Source organism: Lonchura striata, chromosome 26 (genome assembly GCF_050655825.1).
Source record: "Lonchura striata isolate lonStrDom1 chromosome 26, ASM5065582v1, whole genome shotgun sequence".
Taxonomy (NCBI): domain Eukaryota; kingdom Metazoa; phylum Chordata; class Aves; order Passeriformes; family Estrildidae; genus Lonchura; species Lonchura striata.
The window spans coordinates 3080351-3103718 of NC_140728.1; the positions used below are offsets into that span (position 1 = coordinate 3080351).

Consider the following 23368-nt stretch of genomic DNA (forward strand, 5'->3'; position numbering starts at 1 on the left):
AGCTGGGGCCCTCTCGACTAATCGCCTCTCCTTTGTGTTTTTAGATTATAGGGGCAATTAGTGTTGTCAAAACCTCTGGCAATTCTCTTTGCTCTTGACAGGGTGTCAGTCCGCTGGGCGAGAAATGGAAGGTGTTATAACTCTCCGGTAATTAGGATGCCTCCGATTTGAAAATGCCAGCAAACGTGTTCGAGGGGCCGCGGGAGGGGGCGGGGAGCCCGCCCGGGCTTGGGGGGGACGTGGAGGAGCAATTAATTAGGGGCTCTCATTCCGAGCACGTTGCTGGCTGATGAATTGGCAGAGGGAAATTAGCGGCGCTCCCGGGCGCGCTCCGCGCTCTGCTCGCCAGCTTCCCTCCTGCCCAGATGTGCACCCAGGCCTTGGCACAGCTGGCTGGCGGCACCTGGGTGCCCAAACAGCAGCTCCTCGCTGGGTGCTGGTGCCACGGAGGGGCTCGGGGCTCTCTGGTGGGTGCTGGGGCTCATCCCTGGAGTTGATCAATAGCTCCGCCACCGAGGGGGCTGGAGGGGGAAACGCTGGTGGCAAACAGAGCTCGCCCCGTGTCCCGCGCCTCCCTGCAGCAGATGCCTGAGTAAATAGATAAGGCTTTGCAAATCTCCCCTGAAGGTCAGCTGGACACCCGTCACCGATGGGAGGGAGTGCACGGGGCCGCCCTGCGCTCCCATCGCCGCTGCAGTGGCTGGAAGGGCTCCAGGCTGGGCAGGCTGGCCATGGGGGGCTGGCAGGAGCCAGGCTCTCAGGGGGGCTTTGCTGGGTTTCTCTGCTCTTTGAGGTCCTGAGATCCCGGGCTGAGGAGATGTTTAGTTTGGATCAGAACCGGGTCCTTGGCGTGCAGCTGGATCCTGGCTCTGACCCATCCCACATGCCGAGGAGCTGCTGCCTCTTCCTGGGATCCCCTGGAAGAGCTCGTGGCTGCTGGTGGCTCCTGACCAGCAATTCTTATTTGCTTTCCCAGGAATAGGAGGCATCCAGGAGGGTCATTAAATTACAGCCAGGCCCCAACCCTGCCCAGAGCCTCGGGAAGGGCTTTGGGATGGGTGGAAGGCTGGGACGAGGCAGCTCTGATGGCTCCATCCGGGCATGGCTCCACCTGGGCAGGACCCAGCAGGGCTGGGATCCATCACTGACACCTTCCCAGGAGCTTTGCCCGGGGTGTGGACCCGTGTTTTGATAACCAAAGGCAGGGGCTGGCAGGTTCCCTCGGCCCTCCCTCCTCTTGGCACAGTAATTACAGGAGTTACTGGTGTCAGCTGGAGGTGAAGCTTTGATGTGTCTGGAGAACCCCGTAACCTCTTCCTCGGTGCTCTGCTCTCTGAGTTATTTGGGTGATCGGTATCTTCCCACTTCCCTGGCCTTTCCCTCCACCCTTCCCATGCTCCCAGCAGGGGAGGGAGCTGTGGTTTGATGCCCAGTTCCCCCAGCTAAATTGCATTTAAAGAGCAGCCCTCAGCTTGCTGGGGGAGCTCACGGTCCAGGGAGCTTCATCCTGGTGCCAGCAGCGCCATGGGGCATCCCCCTGGCACTGCCACGTCCCAGGGCACAGGCAGTGGCTTCACCCAGAGGTGACAGAGATGTGGGGGACATGGAGGGTGCTCTGGGAGAGGCACTGTTGGCATTTGGGGCGACTCGCCCAGGTCGGGGCTGGGAGTGGTGACGTGTCCTTGCTGTCCCAGGTGCCCGTGTCCGTGGCCATGATGTCCCCGCAGATGATCACGCCGCAACAGATGCAGCAGATCCTGTCCCCGCCCCAGCTCCAGGCCCTCCTGCAGCAGCAGCAGGCAATAATGCTGCAACAGGTAACGCTGCACCGGGGCTGAATCCAGCCAGGTAGTTCTCACCGGGCTCTGGGAAAGATGGAGTTTGTTGGAGGCAGAAAAACGGCTCCTTTCCTCCCTCTGCTTTCCACATATTCTTTTGGGATTCCCAGTCCAGGGATGAAAAGTGCTGCAGGTGCTGACAGTGCCGGTGCTGCCACCCTGAGCCAGGGTCTCAAAACCTGCAAAACTCCTGCTCAAGGGTGATTTGGGGCTGCCCAGCTGCTGGGAAAAGCCAAGGTCGGGGCGGGTGCTTTGGTTGGATGTGCCCCAGGCAGAGCCCCCGTGGCCACTGCCGGGCTGTGGGCAGGTGCCTGTGTCCAGCTCCAGAGCTGGGGTTTGTTTCTCATGGCCCTGCTCGGCCTTTCCAGAGATTTTGGTCAGATGGAGAGGGAAGAAAAAGGAGGAGAAGGAAAAAAAAAAAGCAGATTTCCACTCTGAAACAAAATAGGTCTGCTTGGGTAAACAGCTCCTGGCAGCGGGAAGGAGGGAGAGAGGGAGAAACCCCACAAGCGTCCTCCACACCCTTCCTCCTGCCTCCAGTACCTGTTTACTCCAAACAGGCTGATAAGGATTCAAGGTTGGCCCCAGGGAAAGAACAAAGGGTAAACACTACCCTGGGTGGGTCCTTCCACAAGCCTCTTTGGAGCCGGATAAAGAAACACGTTTGACTGCAAATTCAACAACCCAGGCCGGAATAGCTCACATTCTCCACCGGCAGCAAACCAAACATCACACCTCTCACCCCTGACCCAATGTTCCTGCTCCGCAGCGCCCTGGCTGGGGCTGGCTCGGGGGTAAACACCCAGCCCCTCCAAACCTGCTCTCCTGACACAAGCAGCCACCCTGCTGCTGGCCCCGAGCTGATAAAGGCTCCCCGGCATCACCAGAGACATTCCTGAGCCCCTGCGAGGGGGCTGGGGGGTCTCGCTGACCTCCCCGTGCCTTCCCCCCCTCCCTGCGCACAGCAAATCCATCACCCGCGGTTTATTTAGGGGCCACGAGTGCCTGTGGGCACTGGGACCCTCCCTGGTGGCTCCCTGTGGATCCAGGGGGGTTATCCCTGTTTTGATGGCCCAGCAAACAGCTCTGCTTTGATTTGAAAAGCTGTTCTGGCTGTAGGGCTGAACCCCCAGCTCTCACGGGCCAGAGGTTGTGGCTGCTCCTGGTTGTCCCCAGCTGGGACCCCACTGCTTCTCACAGCACCTGCCAGGGGTGTTTTGGGGTCCCACCATGCCAAAACTAGGGTTTCCCCACCCTGAAGTGCTCTTTTTCCCCACCCCAGCCTGCTTTTCCCTCGAGGGACAGCAGGTTGGCATTAAAATAAACATCAGGGTGGGCATTGGCAGTGTTTGGGGGGCTTCAAGGGCCGTGGGGATCCAGAGCCCCTGGCAGTGCGTGCCCAGGGTTCCTCTGCTGCCCTGACTGCCCTGCTGGGTGCTTTCCCTCCTGCCCTGCCCGGGTGACACAGGGAGCCTGCCCTGGTGACAGTGCCAGGAGCTGGCACGGGGTGGGAAGGTGGGCACAGGGTGGGTGGGCACGGGGTGGTCCCACTGCTGATCCCGTTGCTCTCTCCCCTTCCCAGCTGCAGGAATACTACAAGAAGCAGCAGGAGCAGCTTCACCTGCAGCTGCTGACCCAGCAGCAAGCCGGAAAGCAGCAACCCAAAGAGGTGAGCTCGGCTGGATGGCACCGGGCTGGCAGCGAATTTCAGGGGCACCGGCACCAAACGAGGTGTGGGACAGCCCCCAGGGAGCCTGTGGCAGTGGGACGTGGGACATCCTGCTCTGGGGGCGGCAGGGTGACCGCTGCAGTCCCTGGGAGTTGTTGTTTCTCCCTCCTTTTCCTCCTTCTCTTCCTCCCTCTCTGTGATCTGGTGCATCCGCAAGGTGTGGGGGGTGTGGGGCAGCACGGAGGGGCCACTGGTGACAGGGACAGGTCCCACCCCCCAGAAACAGAGGGCGGGCACCCCAAATCCCCCCGTGGTGGGCTCAGTCCAGCCCTGCCAGGCCCAGCTTGGGCAGCCCAGTCCTGGCTGAGCTGGCACAGCAGCCCTGGGGCTGGGCAGGGCTGCTCAGTGCCAACCAGAGCTGGGCTTTTCCTGCCAGGAAGGGCGGCTCTCCAAAGCCCAGGGAGTGTGGGGAACAGCAGTGATCCCAGCAAAGGGCTTTTCCAGCGGGACTCTCTGAGGTCGGCAGGGCTCTCAGCCTCCCAGCATCACGCTGGCAGTGCTGGGCAGGGCAGTGCCTGCTGGAGACTCACTTTGTGCCCCTGTGATCGCAGCAATCTTGCAGAACCCCCTGTACAAAACAGGTTTTCCCCCGAGTGCCGCGCTCCCGCCCCAAATCCCTTTTCTCTCAGCCCCGGCTAGCTCTTGTGGGGCGAGGGCGGGCGATTGAGAAAAGGGATTTGGGGCGGGAGCGCGGCAGCTGGCGCCCAACGTGGGGTGCCAGCTGCCACGCTCCCACCCCGGTTCCCTTTTTCTCCGCCCCGGCTAGCTCTCAGTCTGGGGCGAGGGCGGGCGATGGAGGCACCCTCCGCCGCTCCCAGCTGGGGTTTGGAGAGTGCCTTTGTGGGTTCCGGGCAGCGCTAGCAAGCCTCGTGGTGGTAAATGAAGAGCGGATCCTGCTGGGGGCTAAGTCCGAGTTTATTGTAGCCCAACGGGGCCAAATATCCTAGAACGGTGCCAGCCAACAGGAACAAGCACAAGGTGCTTGCACTGGCTTATAAACTGTAAGGGAGGGGTATCCAACGACCAATGGGGATAGGGATAGGGGGTGGCTCCGGGATGGGGGGATATGGTGGGGTCCAATGGGGGAAGGATATGGGGGGAGCCCCAGGTCCTCGCCCAATCACCCGGTGCCCTGAGTAGAAGCTTCTGGATGGATGGGAAGGGGCACCGAGTGACAGACAAGGCACCTGGGAGGGGTAAAGGGAAAGACTGCGCCCCTTCCAGGGCGATGGATAGATACTGGGAAGGCGGGAAGGGGGGACAAGGCAGGAAAACTGGGGGTAAACCAAGTTGTATATGGGGGTACAAAGGAATAAACCAATACATAATACAGGGATAATAAAACATACAAATAACGCAACTCCACACCCGAGGGCACAGTGGTGGGTTGTGGCTGTGTTTTGGGGTCACACAGAGACTGTTTTGGGGACAGAGTGCAGCCAGCAGACAGCACTGCTCCCTTTTTCCTTTACCTCGGGTATTTTTGCCCCTCTCTCTTGCCACAATGCTCCACACAGGTTTTTTGCTGTGCAGTTTTGCAGAACTCAGGGCTGGCCTCGCTGCCCTTCCCCTGAGTATCCTTCCACAGGCTCCTAGTGACAAGGGACCCTCTCCTGAGCCTCTCCCTCCCCGTCCCTGCTGCAGGCAGGGCTGCTGGAGCTGCTCGTGGCCACCACTCCTCCCAAAACCCAGCACCCCGAGGGACACCCAGCACCTGAAACTCAGCTTGGTGCCAGCCAGGGAAGGTTTTCAGCCCAGGCTGCATGTGGGGGTGGCGCAGGAGGGCAAAGCCACGCTGGCACCAGGGGACCAGGGTGGCTGCAGTGGCTCAGGGCCGCCTGCCCCAGCCTCAGCAGGCTCCCAGCGTGGGGTGTTGGTGCATCACAGGGTCAGGGTTATCAGAACCATCTCCAGGAGCTGCTGGTGCTGCGGGAGATGGGGGAGGTGTCAATGTGAGCTTCCTCAAGGACTTTTCCTGCTGGCCCTGGCGATGTTCTCTTGCAGCACCGAGCAGGGATATAATTAAGCTCTAACAAAGCGCTTGCTTAGCGGGCTCCGCTTTAAAAAGCTCGTGTTAACTTTTAATTAAATGGTACAGAGGAGATGGGAAATTTATCCAACAAGAAAGGGTGTAGCAGGGGGGGAAGGGGTGTTGGGTGCTGCTGGAGTGGTGTGTGTCCAGCTTTCCTGCTGGGAAAAGCACTGAGGGTGTGTCAGCAAGGCGATGGCAGTGTTTCCCTTCCTCAAAATCCTTGGATAAGCTTTGGTTTCACCCCAAACATTTGGGCAGCTGCTGTTCCTAAAGTCTGTGTTCATGTTTGCCTCTGGGAATGGTGATGCTGTGGCTTCCCTGAAACTCAGGGAAAAGCTGGAGTGTCTGGAATGCCTCCACAGAGCCACCCTTGGATCTTTCCTGGAAACTTATGGGCCGGATTTAATTCCAGCCCCGCTGCAGGATTTGGAAACCCAGCGCCTCCTGCTTCCCCTCTGCCTGATTCCAAGGGCTGACTCCTTGAGTCAGCAGCCCAAGGTGGGATGTGCAGGTGGGAAGGACACCAGGAAGGAGCTGGGAGAGCAGGGGCAGCATCTCCGGGAGGAGCAGCTCTGAGCGCCCCAGAGAAGGGAAGGACAGACAGGAGGATGGAAACGTGTGGGAAGAGCCTGGCAGCAGCATCCTGTCCCCAAGGACGTGGGGCTGCTCTGTGCCCATGGGTGCTGTGCCACACTGGGGGGCGTGAGGAAGGAGCAGCTGATCCATGGATCCATGCATCCCGCCAGGCTGGGGCTGAGCTGTGGCACTTCCCAGCCCTTCCTGCAGCATTTTCCTGCGCTGGGGGGCGAGGGCCACCCCCCAGCCTCCTGGGTGTGGGGGAAACAAGGAGCTGTGCTGCAGCTCGTGTCTCCCATCCTACTCCTCCACGCAGCAACGGGGTGCAGAGACCCCAAAATCCCCCTCTGCATGTCCCCAAAGCTGCGAGGGCAGGGGCTGTCCCTCTGCTGAGGCAGGCAGGGTGGGGAGGGGGGTGCTGCCGGCGCCTAACCCCGGTGTCAGCTTAATGAAGTGCTGCTGTCAGTCCCGCATGTCACGGCGCAAACTCCTCCTGATGTGCTCATAAATCAAAGTGACGGCGCCTCCTGCCCCGCTGGCTGCACCCACTCAGCTGCAGCTAATGCACGGTGAGGCTGCAGACCCCCGGCCCGGGCTGGGAATGGGCTGGGAATGGCCTGGAGGAGCCAAACCTCGGTGATACTGCAGACCCCCAGCCCCAAACTGGGAATGGGCTGGGAATGAGCTGGGAATGGGCTGGGAGTGGGCTGGGAATGGGCTGGGAATGGCCTGGAGGACCCAAACCTCGGTGATGCTGCAGACCCCCAGCCCCAAACTGGGAATGGGCTGGGAATGGGTTGGGAATGAGCCAGGAATGAGCTGGGAATGAGCTGGGAATGGGCTGCGGGAGCCAAACCTCAGTGATGCTGCAGACCCCCAGCCCCAAACTGGGAATGGGCTGGGAATGAGCTGGGAATGGGCTGGGAATTGGCTGGGAATGGGCTGGGAATGGGCTGGGAATAGGCTGGGAATGAGCTGGGAATGGGCTGGGAGCGGGCTGGAGGAGCCAAGCCCAGGATTCGGCCCCAAGGCAGAGCCAGCTCCTCTGGGAGTGGCTTTTTCAACAGGAAAGGGGGTCTGGAGTATCAGTGGGGTGTGAGATTTTTGGGAAAGCTGGGGCTGTCATCCAAGCTCTCCCCAGGCTGGTTTCTCCAGGGAAAGCTTGGCTTGGAGCCCACGGGCTGGTGGATGGCTCTGCACCCCCTCACCCCTCACTCAGGGTTTAGAGTGCTCCCCAGGGGTGGCAGATTGGCTTCCCCATAGGGTCAGGCCTAGGCTGGGCTTGGATTTGTGTTCCTGGGGCTGCTCCTGCTGTTCCTGGTCTGTGGAAGCTGGAGGGACGTGGGTTTGAGGCACGTGGAAGTTCAACCTTCACACCACCAGGTTCAAGAGCGTCCCCGCCAGAGCCACGAGTGGGTCAGGGCTGCCTGGGGGTCTGAATCCAGCCAGGCCAGATCAGGAGAGCTCGGCTGGGCTGTGGGATGCAGGCAGCGTGCCCAGGGATCTTCCTGACCTCGTCCACTGCCAGCAGCTCAGCCTGGAAGTGACGTGGATGAGGCTGTGCTGGAGCAGAGCTGGGGCTTGCCCCGGGGCCCTCGGGGAGGGAGGGCGGTGGTGGAGCCGGGAAGAGGAGGAGAATCCCATCCTGTCCCATCCCTTCCCACCCCAGCTGCTGTTCCTAAGCAAGGCAGGGACAGTGTGTCCATCCCACGCGGTGGCAGAGCTTCCCCTCGCCAGGAGGGGACACCCCGGGGGACAGAGAAGCTGCTGCTGAAGCTCTCGGGCTGCAGCCTGGTCCTGCCCTTTTCCCTCCATCCCGCTGATCCCATGGCCTGGAGGCCTCGTGGCTCAGGAGTCAGGGATTTCTCTTCACTGAGCAGGAATTGCTTTGATTTGTGCCTTGATCTTTAAGCCTCAGAGGTGCAGGGCTGAGACAGAGCCAGGGAGGATCCAGGTCTGACTCTGGGCAGGCAATTCTGCTGTGGCCAAGAGGTGCAGAGGACAGAGGGAGTCCTCACATCTTTCTGAGGCCGAAAAGCTGGAATTAAACTCCATCTGTACCCTAGACAGGACTCGTGGTGGTGGCTGAGAGAGGGGTTTGGAGCTCATCTGGGTCACAAAGCCAAGGCTGAGCATCAACAGCACCCACAGGGATCCACCAGCATCCAGTGAGACCCTGGGTGTGACCCCAAACTCCCTCATGGCCTGGCATTCTGTCTGCTGCTCCCTGTCCATGCAGCCTCAGGGATGACCAGTTCCCTGGAATTCCCAGTGCCTGGGGGGCTGAATGCCCCCCATGCTCACCGAGCAAGGACATTGTGCTCCTCACTCAGAACACAAACACGGAAATACTGCTTTGGGGGGGCTGCAGAGTGCAGCGAGGGGGGGACGTGCCCCAGCCCGGCTCCGTCTGCCCCAACAGGGGGATTTGGGGGGGTTCACGGGGTCACGGAGCCGCCTGCCCCGCTAATGAGGCCGGGCAGCCTGGGGGCAGCTCCCCTCTCCCGGATTAGCAGCTGCCTGTCCCCAGCCCTAATTGAATTCTCTCCCCTTCACTTAATTCTCATGGATTTCTCGGCGCCTCCCCAGGGACCCGTCCTGCCTAACTCGTTTAGGGCCAGCGACGCTGGTCAGAGCCTGGCCAGCTCCAGGGGGTGAGGGAGAGTCACCTGCTTGGGGGGTGGCTGTGCCCACGCTGGGGACACCAGTACGGGCACTGGGCATCCCCTTCCCTGCGCCAGTTCGAGCCCCTCGCCAACGCAGCAGTCATTTCTGCCAAACAGGGATAAATCCCTGCCTTACAGGAGGGTTCTGTGCCTGCTGCCTGCTGGGACCCCCCTTTTTTTCACACCGACCACGCAGCTGAACCTCCCTGGTGGGACCCCCCAGCCGGGCTTTGCGGGTTCCTCCCTGCGCCGCCCCGAGCGAGCCCCCGGCTCCTCTCTCTCCCTTTCTTTCCCGGCGCTTTATTTTTCCCTTCCCCTTTTCCCTTTCCTTCCCCTCCTCTTCCGATAGATCAAAGCCTCCGTCCGGCTCAGCCGGGAGCTGAGCAGGCCCCGCAGGAGGAGGATGGAGGCAGCGGGGTCCCCACCGCTGCCACCAGCACCCCTCGCTGCCACCACCGCCCCTCGCCGCCGCCTCCAGCCCCCGCCCGCCCCGCCGGGCCGGGAATAAAGCTTGGATTTGTCCCTGCTTTTGTCTCGGCAGCCGCTGGGGAACAAGCAGCTGGCCTTCCAGCAGCAGCTCCTGCAGATGCAGCAGCTGCAGCAGCAGCACCTGTTAAACCTGCAGCGCCAGGGCCTGGTGAGCCTCCCGCCCGGGCAGGGCACCGTGCCCCTGCAGACCCTGCCCCAAGGTAAGGACACGGCCTGGGGGTCCCGGGCTGCAGCCCCCTGCTCTGGATCAGGGGGGCTGGGGAGGGGCTGTGCTGAGGGGTTTGGTGGTGCCCCCGAAGTTTGGGGGGTGGTGGTGTCAGCAGTTGGAGCCCTGCAGGGTTGGGGTCCGGGTTCCAGGGGTGCAGGGTTGGGGCACCTCTTGCTCTGGCAGAGGAGTGTCAGGATTTGCGGCGCCTCTTGTTCTGGCAAAGGAGTGTCAGGATTTGGGGCACCTCTAGCAGGGGAGTTCCAGGATTTGGGGCACCTCTGGCACAGGAGTGTCAAGATTTGGGGCACCTCTGGCAGGGGAGTTTCAGGATTTGGGGCACCTCTGGCAGAGGAGTGCCAGGATTTGGGGCACCTCTGACAGAGGAGTGTCAGGATTTGGGGCACCTCTGGCACAGGCGTGCCAGGATTTGGGGCACCTCTGACAGAGAAGTGTCAGGATTTGGGGCAGCTCTGGCAGAGGAGTGTCAGGATTTGGGGTACGTCTTCCTCTGGCAGAGGAGTGCCAGGATTTGGGGTACCTCTGGCAGAGGAGTGTCAGGATTTGGGGCACCTCTTCTGGCACAGGAGTTTCAGGATTTGGGGCAGCTCTGGCAGAGGAGTGTCAGGATTTGGGGTACCTCTTCCTCTGGAAGGGGAGTGTCAGGATTTGGGATACCTCTCTTCCTCTGGCAGGGGAGTGTCAGGATTTGGGGCACCTCTCTTCCTCTGGCAGAAGGGTGCCAGGATTTGGGAAGCCAGGCTCCTCTCCCTCCTGGGAGCAGCTCTCTGGGTGCTGCACTGCCTTGGTCGGGGTTTCCCCTTGCTGTGCCCAGCTCCAGGCCATGCTCTCCCCGAGCCGGGTGGGACGTGGGGAGTGAGGGAGCAGGGAGGAAGCCCTGGGTGCTGCCTCGTGTCCCTGCTGACACCGGCCACTCTCCTGTGCCACAGCTGTCTGCCCCTCGGACCTCCAGCAGCTCTGGAAGGAGGTCACGGCCGCCCAGCCCGTCGAGGACAGCATCAAGCAGGAAGGTCTTGACCTCACCACCAACACCTCCAACTCTACCTCGTTTTCGGCCGCCAAGGTCTCGCCTCCCATTTCCCATCACCCTCTGCCCAATGGACAGAGCACCATGCACACGCCGAGAAGGGACAGGTAGAGCCGGGTCGGGCCCTGGCACTTTGTGTTTTTATTCCTGGAGAGGTGGAAGGGGCTGGGATCCATCACCCCCAGGGCTGGGAGGGGTGAGGGGTTTCTGCCCACCTCATAAAAGCAGCCTGGCACTGTTGTGCTGCACCCACGGAGGACAGGGAGATGTCACTGTGGGGTCTGCCATGGCTGGGAATGTTGGAGCATCCCCACTGCCCCATCCTAAGGCTCCTTTCCCTCTTGTGCAGCTCTTCCCACGAAGAGACCCCCGGCTCCCACCCACTCTACGGCCACGGAGAGTGCAAGTGGCCTGGCTGCGAAACCCTCTGTGAGGACTTGGGGCAGTTTGTCAAGTGAGTGTCACCTTTTTTGGGGGAGGTTTTTCTGTCTCGGGCTGGGACAGAATGGAGCTGGTGGAGGGGAAGATCCTGGGAGTTGGTTCAGACATCCCAAAGTGTGAATCCTGAGCTAGGAAAGCACATGGAGGAGAAGACATCAGGGGAAGATCTTGGGAGTTGGTTCAGACATCCCAAAGTGTGAATCCTGAGCTAGGAAAGCACATGGAGGAGAAGACATCAGGGGAAGATCTTGGGAGTTGGTTCAGACATCACAAAGTGTGTAACATCAGCTAGGAAAGCATGTGGAGGAGAAAACACAGCAGAGGAAGGTCCTGGTAGTTGGTTTAGATATCCCAAATAGTGTAACATCAGCTAGGAGACCACGTGGAGAAGGAGAAAACACAGCAGGGGAGGGTCCTGGTAGTTGGTTCAGACATCCCAAAGTGTGAACCATGAGCTAGGAAAGCACATGGAGGAGAAGACATCAGGGGAAGATCCTGGGAGTTGGTTTAGACATCCCAAAGTGTGTAACATCAGCTAGGAGACCACGTGGAGAAGGAGAAAGCACAGCAGGGGTTGCTGCTGGTGTTGTCCCATCCTTGGACATGTCCACGGCCAGGCTGGCTTGGAGTGGAAGGCGAAGGTGGCGTGGGAGGAGCTTCATGAGCACCTCCAAGCCGAGCCCTGGGATGAGTGAGGGATGTGGAGGGGGCAGAGGCCGGGCGGGCAGCAGGCGAGGGGGGCTGGCAGCCCTGCCGGGGAGGCAGCAGATGGCAGATGGCACCGCTGACACCGCTTGTGGGCTCGGCGCTGACTGATTAACTCTGCTGTCGGAGAGCCCTCTGCTAGCGTCAGGGTCAAACAAATTGTTTTCACGCTTCGTCAGAGGTTTACTTAATTAGTTCATTTGCAATTAGATCTCTTTGTAGCAGGGATTTTTAGCAAAGACATCAGAAGGAGCTGACGGGCTGGCGGGGGCTCCTTCCCCCGCCTCCCCGGCTGTCTGCTCGGCTCCACTGCAGGCGGGTTTTGGGGTTTTCCAAACTCATCCTCCGTGCCCTGCCACCCTCTCAGGGCTGGCTCTGCTGGGAACATCCCACTGGCTGTGCCAAGCCCCTAGAGGCCTTGCCCAGGAGGGTGAGGAGGTGTGAAGGCAGCCCGGGGATGAGTGAAGGATGATTCAGCCTCCTGTGCCCTCCTTCCTCTGCCTCTGAGTCACGGCGTGAGCCAGATAAGGCATCTCCTCCTGCCTGGCAGGGCATGTTGGAGTGGCACGGGGCAGCCGAGCAAGCTCCGTGTTGGGAAGTGGATCTGGAGTTTGGCAGGGAATGCTCAGAGCCGGGTCGGGGGGGCTGTGCTGTGCCAGCCAGGGTCCCTGTGTCCCACCTTCCTGCCCCCTGGGCACAAGGGCACCCTCGCAGCAGCGCTGCAGGAGGGTCTCGGTGCCCTCCTTGCCCACATGGGCACGAGCTGGGCTGTGGGACGGACAGACAGAAAACGTGCAGCCCCCAAAGGCTGGAGCCCGGAGCTGCCGTGGGTGCGGGCAGCAGCTCGGAGCCTCCTCGGGCAGCTCCTCCTGGGGTGGTCTGTGCCAGGCTGGAGGGGCAGCGTGGCCTTGGGGCCGTGCTGGGCAGGGGTCAGTGGGAAATGCCCCGTTCCCGCCTGGCTCCCGCAGCTTTTCTGCCCTGCGGGAGCAGCCGTGCCCGGGCTGTGCCATGCAGGGAGAGCAGCAGGGCTGGGGCTCTGGGGGCTTTGCTCAGGGGTGGGTTTGGCAGCAGGGCCCCGTTCCCTGCTTGTCTGTGCACGCCGGGGCTGGAAGGCGCTGGCAGGCAGCAGGGTGAGACTCCTGCCAGCCCCCAGAGCCAGCCTGGGGAGGCTGAGGCGCCTCTCCTGGGGTGCCTCAGCCTTAATCCTGGGGAGCATCTGGCACACGGCCGCTGGGACCCCCCAGACTCACCTTGTGGGCTGTTCCAGGGGTGCTCTTTGCCCAGAATCCCTCTCCAAACTATCCAGCTCCTCCAGCAAGGGGTTTGTGCCCACACCAGCAAGGACACGGCCTGGCCCTGTGACATCCTGGGGATGGCTGTGTCCCCAGGCTGGTGCTTTGCTGGGCTTGGGGGCGAGGTGGTGGCTCTGCAGCAAGTGACAGCTCTGTCGCCCGCAGCCCTTCCCCTCCCCGAGGAGGAGGGAGGGCAGCGAGGACCAAAGGTCCCGGTGCTTCCTAAAGAAAGCACCTCATAAACAGGAGGCAGGATGGGGAAGAGCCTGGAAATGCCACCCTCTGCCCTCGGGGCTTCCCTCCGAGCGTGGAAGGCAATCTCCCGTGTCCTGGAACCTGCTCCTCAGGTCCTGCTGGCACCTCCTGCCAGCTCCCTGCTCCAGGAGGATCCACGGGCTTTCCCTCTGCCAGGGGCGGCTCCTAAACACCCTGGGGCTGCCCTGGGCAGGGCTCAGTGTCCTCCAGCCTGGGTTTGGGGTGGTGCCACAGCCTGGTTCGCTCGGTCACCCCCGTGCCTCAGTTTCCCTCGCGCTCACCCCGCTTTGGGCAGCGGTGCCCGAGCATCCCTGAGCAATCTGCAGGTCAGGGCTGATCCCAGGTGTGGCCCCAGTGGAGGGGCTGAGTGTTGGGCATGCCCAGGCCTAACCAAAGCTCCGTGTTCTCCTGCCCAGACACCTCAACACAGAACATGCACTTGATGACCGAAGCACGGCCCAGTGTCGAGTCCAGATGCAAGTGGTACAGCAGCTGGAGATACAGGTGGGTGTCCCACCCCAGCCCCCGTGGGCACAGGGACACAAAGCCACCTCTGTGTCACCCTGAGCTTCCTCTGCTCCCCTCAGGAGACGGTGACAGGGCTGGGGACTGTAACCACCCCCCTGGGGACTCGTTTTAAACGCCCTTCCCAAAGAGGAATCCTGCATCCGGGTGGAAATCAAACCCTCAAACCAGCTCCCCTCTCATCCCAAAGTGTCCCTGTGGGGAAAAGGAGATGCCAGAGATGTGGGAGGCAGGAGGGTTTGTCCCTGCCAGGGCTGTGCCACCTCCCTGGGAGTCTGCTTGAAAACCAGGCCACTTTTATTTCGGTGGCTGAGTGTGGTCTTTGGAGCCCAGCTTCGGGGCTCTATTTTTGGCAAGGCAGTTCTTTAAATAGTTCTTTTCCCTGCCTCCCCGAGCCCCCGGCGTGCTCGGCATAATTCGGTGCGTGGAGAAGGGAGGGAGGAAGAAATGGGGGTCTGGGGAGTGGGGTGGGGCAGGGGGTGACCCCACGGTGGGGCAGTGCTGGGGCTGGCAGGGGCTCAGCGTGCCCGTGGCTCCGTGTCACACCACTGGCCCAGCAGGATGAGTGCAGCACCCTTGGGACACCCCCCAGACCAAAATTAGGGGCCTCACATGGGATGGGGAGGATGCAGCCAAACCCCGGTGGCTGTGGAGGCTGCCCGGGCCATCCCTGCCATCCATCCCCTCGGCAGAGCCAGAGCTTGAAAGCAATTACTGAGGCTTAAAGAGGGGAGGGAAAGGAAAAGGGGAGGAGGGGAAAAAAATAATAATAATAAAGAGAAAAAAAAAATCTGAAGGGCGAGAGCAGAGCTGTGTGTGTGTGTGTGTGTGTGTGCAGAGAGGAACCTGCCACGGAGCCACCAATTAGAAAGTTTGGAGCGCGGAGCTCCCGCTGTGCCGGCTGCATCACGAGGGGAGAGCTGTCAGCTCTAATGAGCAGAAAGCAGCCGAGCTGCTCCAAACTTGCTGCAAACTCCTGCTCTGCCTCCCGCTTTTAACCCCTTCCTCGCCCAGCCCTGCCAGGGGGTTCGGCTGCAGCGCGGGGACTCCCCGAGCTTGAGGGGTCCCGCTGGGAAGGGGAGGTGATGGGGTGGGAGTGGGGTGTCAGATCCCATCGGCTCCGCCGGCCTCGAAGTCTCTCCTGGTGCCACAGTGAATATTTCAGCCCGGTGCTCACTGCGGCGGGCAGGGAGCAATTACAGCGGTGTGGGGAGCTGGGGGGATGGATGGACCCATGGAAGGGACAGCAGGAGGGCAGAGGGGACAGCACAGGGACAGCGGGACTGGCCACAAGAACACCCAGGGCTGGGGGCTCTGGGAGTGGCTCTGTGGATCTTTCCCCCAGTGCACACACGGAGCTGGAGCGGCCCCTGTGCCCTCCATGGTGGGTGCAGCAGCCCCCACAGCTGCCACAGCCCCGCTGGGGCTCTCAGGAGCCAGCATCAGGCAGGAGGTGGCACTTGGAGGGACACCCTGGGGGTTGCTGCCTGTCCCAGATCAGTCTGGGGGCTGGTGACAGCTCCTCCAGGCCGTGGGCACCTCCGTGGTGACTTGGGCGCGGTGTGACCGTCCCTGTCCTGCCTCCTGCCTCCCCCAGCTGGCCAAGGAGAGCGAGCGTCTCCAAGCAATGATGGCCCATCTCCACATGAGACCTTCAGAGCCAAAGCCTTTCAGCCAGCCTGTAAGCGTGAGTCCCTTCTTGCCCTCTCCGTCCCCTGGCTGATGGCTGCCATCCCTCCCTGCCCTGTGCACGTCACCTGGCTGGGCTCCGTGGGATGGCTGTGCCCTGGCCACCCTCTGGCAAATGCAGCTGCTCCACCAGCTCTGACATGGAGTGGGTTCATCCCCATCCCATGGGTTCATTCCCATCCCAGGGAGTCATCCCCATTCCACTGGTTCATCTCCATCCCACAAATTCATCCCCATCCCACAAATTTACCCCCATCCCATGGATTCATCCCCATCTCACAAATTCAACCCCTCCCATGGGTTAATTCCCATCCCACGGATTCATCCCCATCCCATTGGTTAATTCCCATCCCTGGATTAATCCCCATCCCATTGGTTAATTCCCATCCCATGGGTTATCCCCATCCCATTGGTTAATTCCCATCCCATTGGTTAATTCCCATCCCATGGGTTATTCCCATCCCATGGGTTAATTTCCATCCCATGGATTCATCCCCATCCCATTGGTTAATTCCCATCCCATGGTTTATTCCCATCCCATGGGTTATTGCCATCCCATTGGTTAATGCCCATCCCATGGATTCATCCCCATCCCATTGGTTATTGCCATCCCATGGGTTATTGCCATCCCATGGGTTATCCCCATCCCATTGGTTAATTCCCAGCCCATGGGTTATTCCCATCCCATGGGTTATTTCCATCCCATTGGTTATTCCCATCCCATGGATTCATCCCCATCTCATGGGTTATTCCCATCCCATGGGTTATTCCCATCCCATGGGTTATTGCCATCCCATTGGTTATTCCCATCCCATGGATTCATCCCCATCCCATTGGTTATTCCCATCCCATGGGTTATTCCCATCCCATGGGTTATTCCCATCCCATAGGTTAATCCCTATCCCATGGGTTAATTCCCATCCCATGGATTCATCCCCAACCCATGGATTCATCCCCATCCCATTGGTTAATTCCCATTCCATGGATTCATCCCCATCCCATTGGTTAATTCCATCCCATGGGTTATTCCCATCCCATGGGTTATTCCCATCCCGCGGGCCCATCCCCATCCCACGGGTCCATCCCCACCCCATGGTTCCCTCCCACCCTTCCCAAGCCCATCCAGTGCCCCTCTGCTGTCCCCTCCCCGCCTCCTTCGGCGGCGCCGCCATTCCCGGCATTCCCGGGGCTCTCCCAGCCCTCCCAACGCTATCCCTCCCCTCCTGTCCGTGCAGCTGAACCTGGTCTCCAGTGCCACCCTCTCCAAGAGCACTTCGGACACGTTTCCCGACGGTTTACCTCACCCCCCCACCTCGGCCACGGCGCCCATCACGCCCCTGCGGCAGGGCCCCTCCGTCATCAGCTCTTCCACCTTACACAGCGTGGGGCCCATCCGCAGGAGGAGCTCGGAGAAGTTCTGCACCCCGATCTCTTCAGGTGAGCTCCGGGCTGGGGCTCGGTGCCCTCCCGAGGGGCTCCGGGGGTCCCTTCCCTCCAGCTCCCTCCCCTCTCCCCGTTCGCTGTCCCCCCGCAGAGCTTGCACAGAACCACGAGTTCTACAAAAACGCCGACGTCCGCCCGCCCTTCACGTACGCCTCGCTCATCCGGCAGGTGAGAGCCACTTTGGGGTGTGCACCCCAAACCTCCCCCCCCCAAACCTGCTGAACCCCATCTCTGCCCCTTGGGATGGGTGTCAGACCCTACAAGTGACAGCCTTGTCCCTTCTGCGGCTGCCCAGGCCATCCTGGAGACCCCCGACAGGCAGCTAACGTTGAACGAAATCTACAACTGGTTCACGCGGATGTTCGCCTACTTCCGGAGGAACACGGCCACCTGGAAGGTGAGAGCAGCCCTGCCTGGCACCCTGGGCTCTCCCCGAGCCAGCCTGGGCTCATCCCATTGCCCCAGGCTCACCCCATTGCCCCAGGCTCATCCCAACCCAGTTTGGGCTCACCCCACTTCCCCTCAGGCTCACCCCATTCCCCTCGATGTCTCTCCCCACATCTCACCCCATTTCCCCCATGTCTCACCCCATTCCCCCCATGTTTCACCCCATTCCCCCCATATTTCACTTCATTTCCCCATGTTTCACCCCATTCCCTCCATGTTTCACCCCATTCCCTCCATGCTCACCCCATTCCCTCCATGCTTACTCCATTCTCCCCATGTCTCCCCCCACATCTCACCCCATTTCCCCCATGTCTCACCCCATTTCCCCCATGTTTCACCCCATTCCCCCAATGCCTCATCCCATTTCCCTCCATGCTCACCCCATTCCCTCCATGCTCACCCCATTTCCCCATTCTCACCCCATTCCCTCCATGCTCACCCCATTCCCTCCATTCTCACTCCATTCCCCCCATGTCTTCCCCACATCTCACCCCATTCCCCCATGTTTCACCCCATTCCCCCCATGTTTCACCCCATTTCCCCAATACCTCACCCCATTCCCCCCACGCCCACCCCATCCCCCCAGGCCTGGCTGCTGCAGGCGATGCTCCTGTGCCAAAGGACCGGTTCATTGCCCAGCTCTAAAATGCTGCAGGAAGCGATTTTAGGACCAAACCCCACTTTTTTTGCCCCCCTAAAACGCCTCGCTGGGCTGTGGGCATGCATCATCCCCTGCAGTGGGATACAGCAAAGGGCTGTGTGGTAAAATCCAGGGATTTTCTGCGGAGAGCAAGGGTGGAGGCAGGAGTGAGAGATGGGAACAGCAAATAAGGTTATTGATAACCTGGGGGCAGGTGACAGAGCTGGGAATGCAGGGAGGGAGGCAAGGGGACCGTCAGCAGGGAAACCCCTCTGCAGCCCCCCACCCCTCGCACAGACAAAAGTTTTTGTCACTGAGGAGGTTTTGTCACCAGCCTGAGCTGCTGGAGTGAATTTTGGGGCAGCACACGAGTGCTGGGGCTGCTCCCTCTTTGTATTTTAGAAATCAGAGCTGGGAAAAGCCATCTCAGAGGAGCAGGGGGGTGTGGAAGGAGCAGTTCTGTGATTCTGTGATTTCACTTCTTGCCTCAACCAGGGAAGATTTATTTATTTATTGTTTCCTGCTGCATGTATTTACTGAGAGGCAGCTCGGCTCCCTCCCGCTCAGGGCAGCAAGGAGTGGAGTGGCAGAGGGAAAGCTGCTAGTTTAAATAAAAATAATTAAAATCAGCAAGGTGCAAGTGAGATGGAGCTTTTGGAGAGGCTTGAGGAGGAGGAATCCATTCTCCAGGAGCTCAGGGCCCCCGTGTGTCGCTGCTGCAGATGCAGGCTTTGCTTCCACGGGAAGCTTTGGGGCAGATATCAGGGATTTTGGCAAACCCCTGGAATGGGGCAGAGCCTTCTGTGGCCATCACCGCTCCCGTGGCCTCAGTTTCCCCCTCTGCAAGGAGATAATGGCAGGTAAAAATGCCTTTTTCCTGCCTTTTTATGGCTGTAAGGAATAAACATTTTGGGGTTTTTTTCTGCAGTTTCCACATACCTCGTGTTAGCAAGGGCAGAGCTGGAGAAGGGCATCGCTCAGTTTTCTGCTTCCCTTTTTTTGTTCTTTATTTTTTCCTCTTCTATCACCAAAAAGGGATGGCAGGGGATTAAAAAGAGCCGGTAGGGGGAGGCTTAATTCCCTTCACAACTTGCAGTGCCCAAGGCCAGGCTTCTTCTGAAGGAGAGGGAGACACAGGGAAAAAATAACATATTTCCTCTCCTTCAAAACCACTTTTCTGGGGTTTTTCCCTCATTTCCTGCAGCTTCCCCCTGGGATGGGACCAAGGTGGGGAAGGCACGGGGAGACCCAGCAGGAGAGGCTGGAGGGTGCAGAGCAAACATCATTAGAGGAGAGAGATGAGAAGCAAACAGAGCAGCTGGGCCTGGCTCTGAGCAAACACTGCCCGCCACACAAAAGGCAGCCCGGGCTGAGGCGGGGCCGCGGCCCCTCTGCCCCCAGGCTGGGGCTGGCCTGGGACCTCCTCTGTGACCCGGGAGCGCACAGGGATGGGGCACGGCGGGCTCCAGGGATGCAGGATCACACCCTGCCCGCTGCCAGGGATTATTTTATTTTAATTATTTTATTTTATTTTATTTTATTTTATTTTATTTTATTTTATTTTATTTTATTTTATTTTATTTATTTTATTTTATTTTATTTTATTTTTTCATTTAATTTCATTTTATTTTATTTCATTTATTTAATTTCATTTAATTTTATTTTATTTTCCTTTGGTTTATTTTATTTTATTATTTGTTATTTTATTTATTTTTTAATTATTTTATTTTATTTTATTTTATTTTTATTTTATTTTTATTTTTATTTTATTTTAATTTTATTTTATTTTATTTTATTTTATTTTATTTTATTTTATTTTATTTATTTCTAATTTTAATTCTATCCCCACCTGAGCCTTTCCAGGGGGTGTCAAAGGGACACTGAGGGCAGGGCAGCTGGTGGCTTTGCCACGCTCCCGGGCACTGCCAGTGCTTTTCTGGGACAGAAGGAAGGAGGCAGGAGCAGCCTGGCACTGTGTCACCCAGCACCTGTGTGTCATTGTGTCACCTGCACCTGTGTCACCTGCACCTGTGTCACCCAGCACCTGTGTGTCATTGTGTCACCTGTGTCACCTGCACCTGTGTGTCATTGTGTCACCTGGCACCTTTGTGTCATTGTGTCACCTGCACCTGTGTCACCTGCACCTGTGTGTCACCCGGCACCTGTGTGTCACCTGGCACTGTGTCACCTGCACCTGTGTGTCATTCTGGCACCTGTGTCACCTGGCACCTGTGTGTCATTGTGTCACCTGCACCTGTGTCACCCAGCACCTGTGTGTCATTCTGGCACCTGTGTCACCTGGCACCTGTGTGTCACTAGCACCTGTGTCACCTACACCTGTGTCACCTGCACCTGTGTGTCCTGGCACCTGTGTCACCTGCACCTGTGTCACCTGCACCTGTGTCACCTGCACCTGTGTGTCACCTGCACCTGTGTCACCTGGCATGGCGGGATGGAGGGAGGGAGGATGATGGATGATGGGTGATATCATGGATGGACAGAATCAAGGATGGATGGATAAATAGGTGGATGGATTCATGGACGGAAGATGGATTCATGGATGGATGGAGGATGGATGGAATCATGGATGGAAGATGGATTCATGGATGGATGGATGGAACCATGGAGGGATGGATTCATGGATGGATGAAATTATGGATGGAGGGATGGATGGATGGGTGGATGGATGGATGGGTGGATGGATGGATGGATGGATGGATGGATGCAGGGATGGAGAAATAGGTGGATGGATTCATGGATGGAGGGATGGAAGCATGGGTGGAATCATGGATGGAGGGATGGATGGAACCATGGAGGGATGGATGGATGGATGGAATGATGGATGGATGCAGGGATGGAGAAATAGGTGGATGGTTTCATGGATGGAGGCATGGATTCATGGATGGATGGAGGGTGGATGGATGGAATGATGGATGGATGCAGGGATGGAGAAATAGATGGATGGATGGAACCATGGATGAATGGAATAATGGGTGGAATCATGGATGGAGGGATGGATTCATGGATGGATGGATGGAATCATGGGTGGAATCATGGATGGAGGGATGGATGGAGCCATGGAGGGATGGATTTATGGATGGAATCATGAAGGGAGGGATGGATTCATGGGTGGATGGAGGGTGGATGGATGGAATCATGGATGGAGGGACGGAGGGATGGATGAATGGATTCATGGAGGGATGGATGGATGGAATGATGGATGGATGCAGGGATGGAGAAATAAATGGATGGAATCATGGATGGAGGGATGGATGGATGGAATGATGGATGGATGGACGGATGGAGGAATGGGTGGCTGCAGGAATGGGAGGATGGACAAAAGGATGAGAAGGGACGAGCCCAGCTTTGTTTTCCTGCCCAAATTCCCGGCCCAAGGGCCGATGCCGGAGCCTTTGGCGCGTTCTGGGCGCTCTGGCCCTCGAAGGCGGGGGGGGCTCAGTCCTTGTGTCTCCTCTTGCCTTGTTGTGCTGGCCAGGCTCCTTTGTTTATACAGCCCCCGCCCGACCTTTTAAATTGCTGTTAATGTTTTAGCGTAACGAATTAGTCTCTCATCACGAATCAGGACTCGAAATAAAAAAAAAAAAGGAGAGAAAAAAAAAACCCTCCGAGGCCAACTTCCTGAAATTGGGGTCATTCTCATTTGCAAGGCAGAGAATCTGAGAACCTTAATGCAAGGAAATTTATTCAAAGGCAGAGCCCCGGCGTGATTAGGCCCTTTGTAATTATAGCTCGGAGAGATTCCACTCCAGCCTCCTGCCTCCCTCATGGATTAGCAAGTGAGTCGGAAAAATACACAGGATTTAATTAGAGGCAAATTAAAATTGGTAATGAAATAGGGGCAGTAGCAAATGGCAGGGAGTTGGAAGGGGAAAAGGGAGCCGGTATCTCTCGGGGCTGCGCTGTCTGCCTACGTGTGTGTCTCTTTATTTTACATTTAGAAATGTAAAGATGGTCGATGTAAAGAAGAAAGGGAGGGAAAGGACCAAAACAGGAGGGGAGGGGGAAAGAAAAAGGAAGGGAAAGAGGAGCTGGCTTTGCTGAGCATCACCAGAGCTGGTGGAGCTGCTGTCCTTCATCCCACCCCGTCCCCACCTTCCTCAGCATCAGGCCGGGCTCCTCCAGGCAGGGTCGTGGGCACTCAGTGCCAGGAGCACCCAGGGGCTGTGGGGAGAATTTGGGTGTCAGGACACCCCCAGGAGCTGTGGGGCCGGGCGGGGAGGAGGCTGGTGAGGAAGAGGAGGGCGTGGCACTGACCGAGAGCCGCGTGCCCGCAGAACGCCGTCCGCCACAACCTGAGCCTGCACAAGTGCTTCGTGCGCGTGGAGAACGTCAAGGGCGCCGTGTGGACCGTGGACGAGCACGAGTACCAAAAGCGAAGGCCACCAAAGATGACAGGGTGGGTGCTCCTCCCCCGCGGGACGCTGCCCCAGAGCTGCCACCACCACCCCGGTGCCCAGGGATGCTCAGCCCTGCATCCCTCTGCTCTCTCTCTCTTCCTGCAGGAGTCCCACCTTAGTCAAAAATATGATTTCAGGACTCGGTTATGGAGCACTTAATGCAAGTTACCAGGTAAGGACCCAGCCCTGACAGGGACGTGGGGACACTCAGCCCTCCACAGTCCTGATCTCCACTGGGGTCTTGCTTCTCATCGGGAAAAGAGGGACAAGGAGGATGGGTTCAAGCTGGAAGAGGGGAAATTCAGGTTTGATATATGGAGATCATTCCCTGTGAGGGTGAGGCACAGAGCAGCTGTGGCTGCAGGAACCGGCCTTAATTCTGACAACTAAATACTGATATATTTAGAATACAACGAGGGGACAGCCATAATGGCATGAAATTCCAAAGAATTCGTTGGGATCTGCTTGGCTGCTCCATCCCTGGGAGCATCCAAGGCCAGGCTGGACAGGGCTTGGAACAACCTGGGATAGTGGAAGGTGTCCCTGCCCACGACGGGCAGGGTGGGATGAGATGGCATTGAAGGACCTTCTGACCCAAATTCCGTGCCAACCCGTGCTCCCTGCCGCAGGCTGCGCTGGCGGAGAGCAGCTTCCCCCTGCTCAGCAGCCCCACCATGATCAACACCAGCTCGGCCAGCGCCATGCTGCACGTGGGCCACGACGACGTCAGCAGCACCGTGGAGCAGGTCAACAGCAACGGCAGCAGCAGCCCCCGCCTGTCCCCGCAGCAGTACAGGTCAGCCTGGCCCTGCCCGGGCTGCTGGGCGAGCCTGGCACGCGGGGCACTGCCAGCTCTGGGGGTTCCTGTCCACAGGGTGAGGGGGTTTGGGTTCCATCACCAGGGTGAGGGGGTTTGGGCTCTGTCACCAG

At 58.8% G+C, this 23368-nt stretch overlaps 1 protein-coding gene across 9 annotated transcripts in view; it reads left to right on the plus strand.

Moving 5' to 3' along the window:
* Window positions 1–23368, plus strand: part of FOXP4 (forkhead box P4) — a 61910-nt gene that overhangs the window by 35437 nt on the left and 3105 nt on the right. For 5 of the 9 annotated variants that reach the window (XR_014950149.1, XR_014950150.1, XM_021542632.3 and 2 more), the window contains exons 4-16: window positions 1695–1817; window positions 3421–3507; window positions 9383–9530; window positions 10486–10690; window positions 10933–11037; window positions 13693–13780; window positions 15399–15488; window positions 16726–16927; window positions 17025–17101; window positions 17229–17330; window positions 22316–22437; window positions 22544–22610; window positions 23068–23234. Coding sequence is in view for 5 of the 9 variants with exons in the window: in XM_021542632.3 (XP_021398307.1) it covers window positions 1695–1817; window positions 3421–3507; window positions 9383–9530; window positions 10486–10690; window positions 10933–11037; window positions 13693–13780; window positions 15399–15488; window positions 16726–16927; window positions 17025–17101; window positions 17229–17330; window positions 22316–22437; window positions 22544–22610; window positions 23068–23234 (1583 nt within the window). In the remaining 4 variants the exon portion in view is untranslated. The remainder of the gene's footprint in view (window positions 1–1694; window positions 1818–3420; window positions 3508–9382; window positions 9531–10485; window positions 10691–10932; window positions 11038–13692; window positions 13781–15398; window positions 15489–16725; window positions 16928–17024; window positions 17102–17228; window positions 17331–22315; window positions 22438–22543; window positions 22611–23067; window positions 23235–23368) is intronic. The other 4 variants (XR_014950151.1, XR_014950152.1, XM_077789076.2 and 1 more) reach the window with 1 other exon arrangement.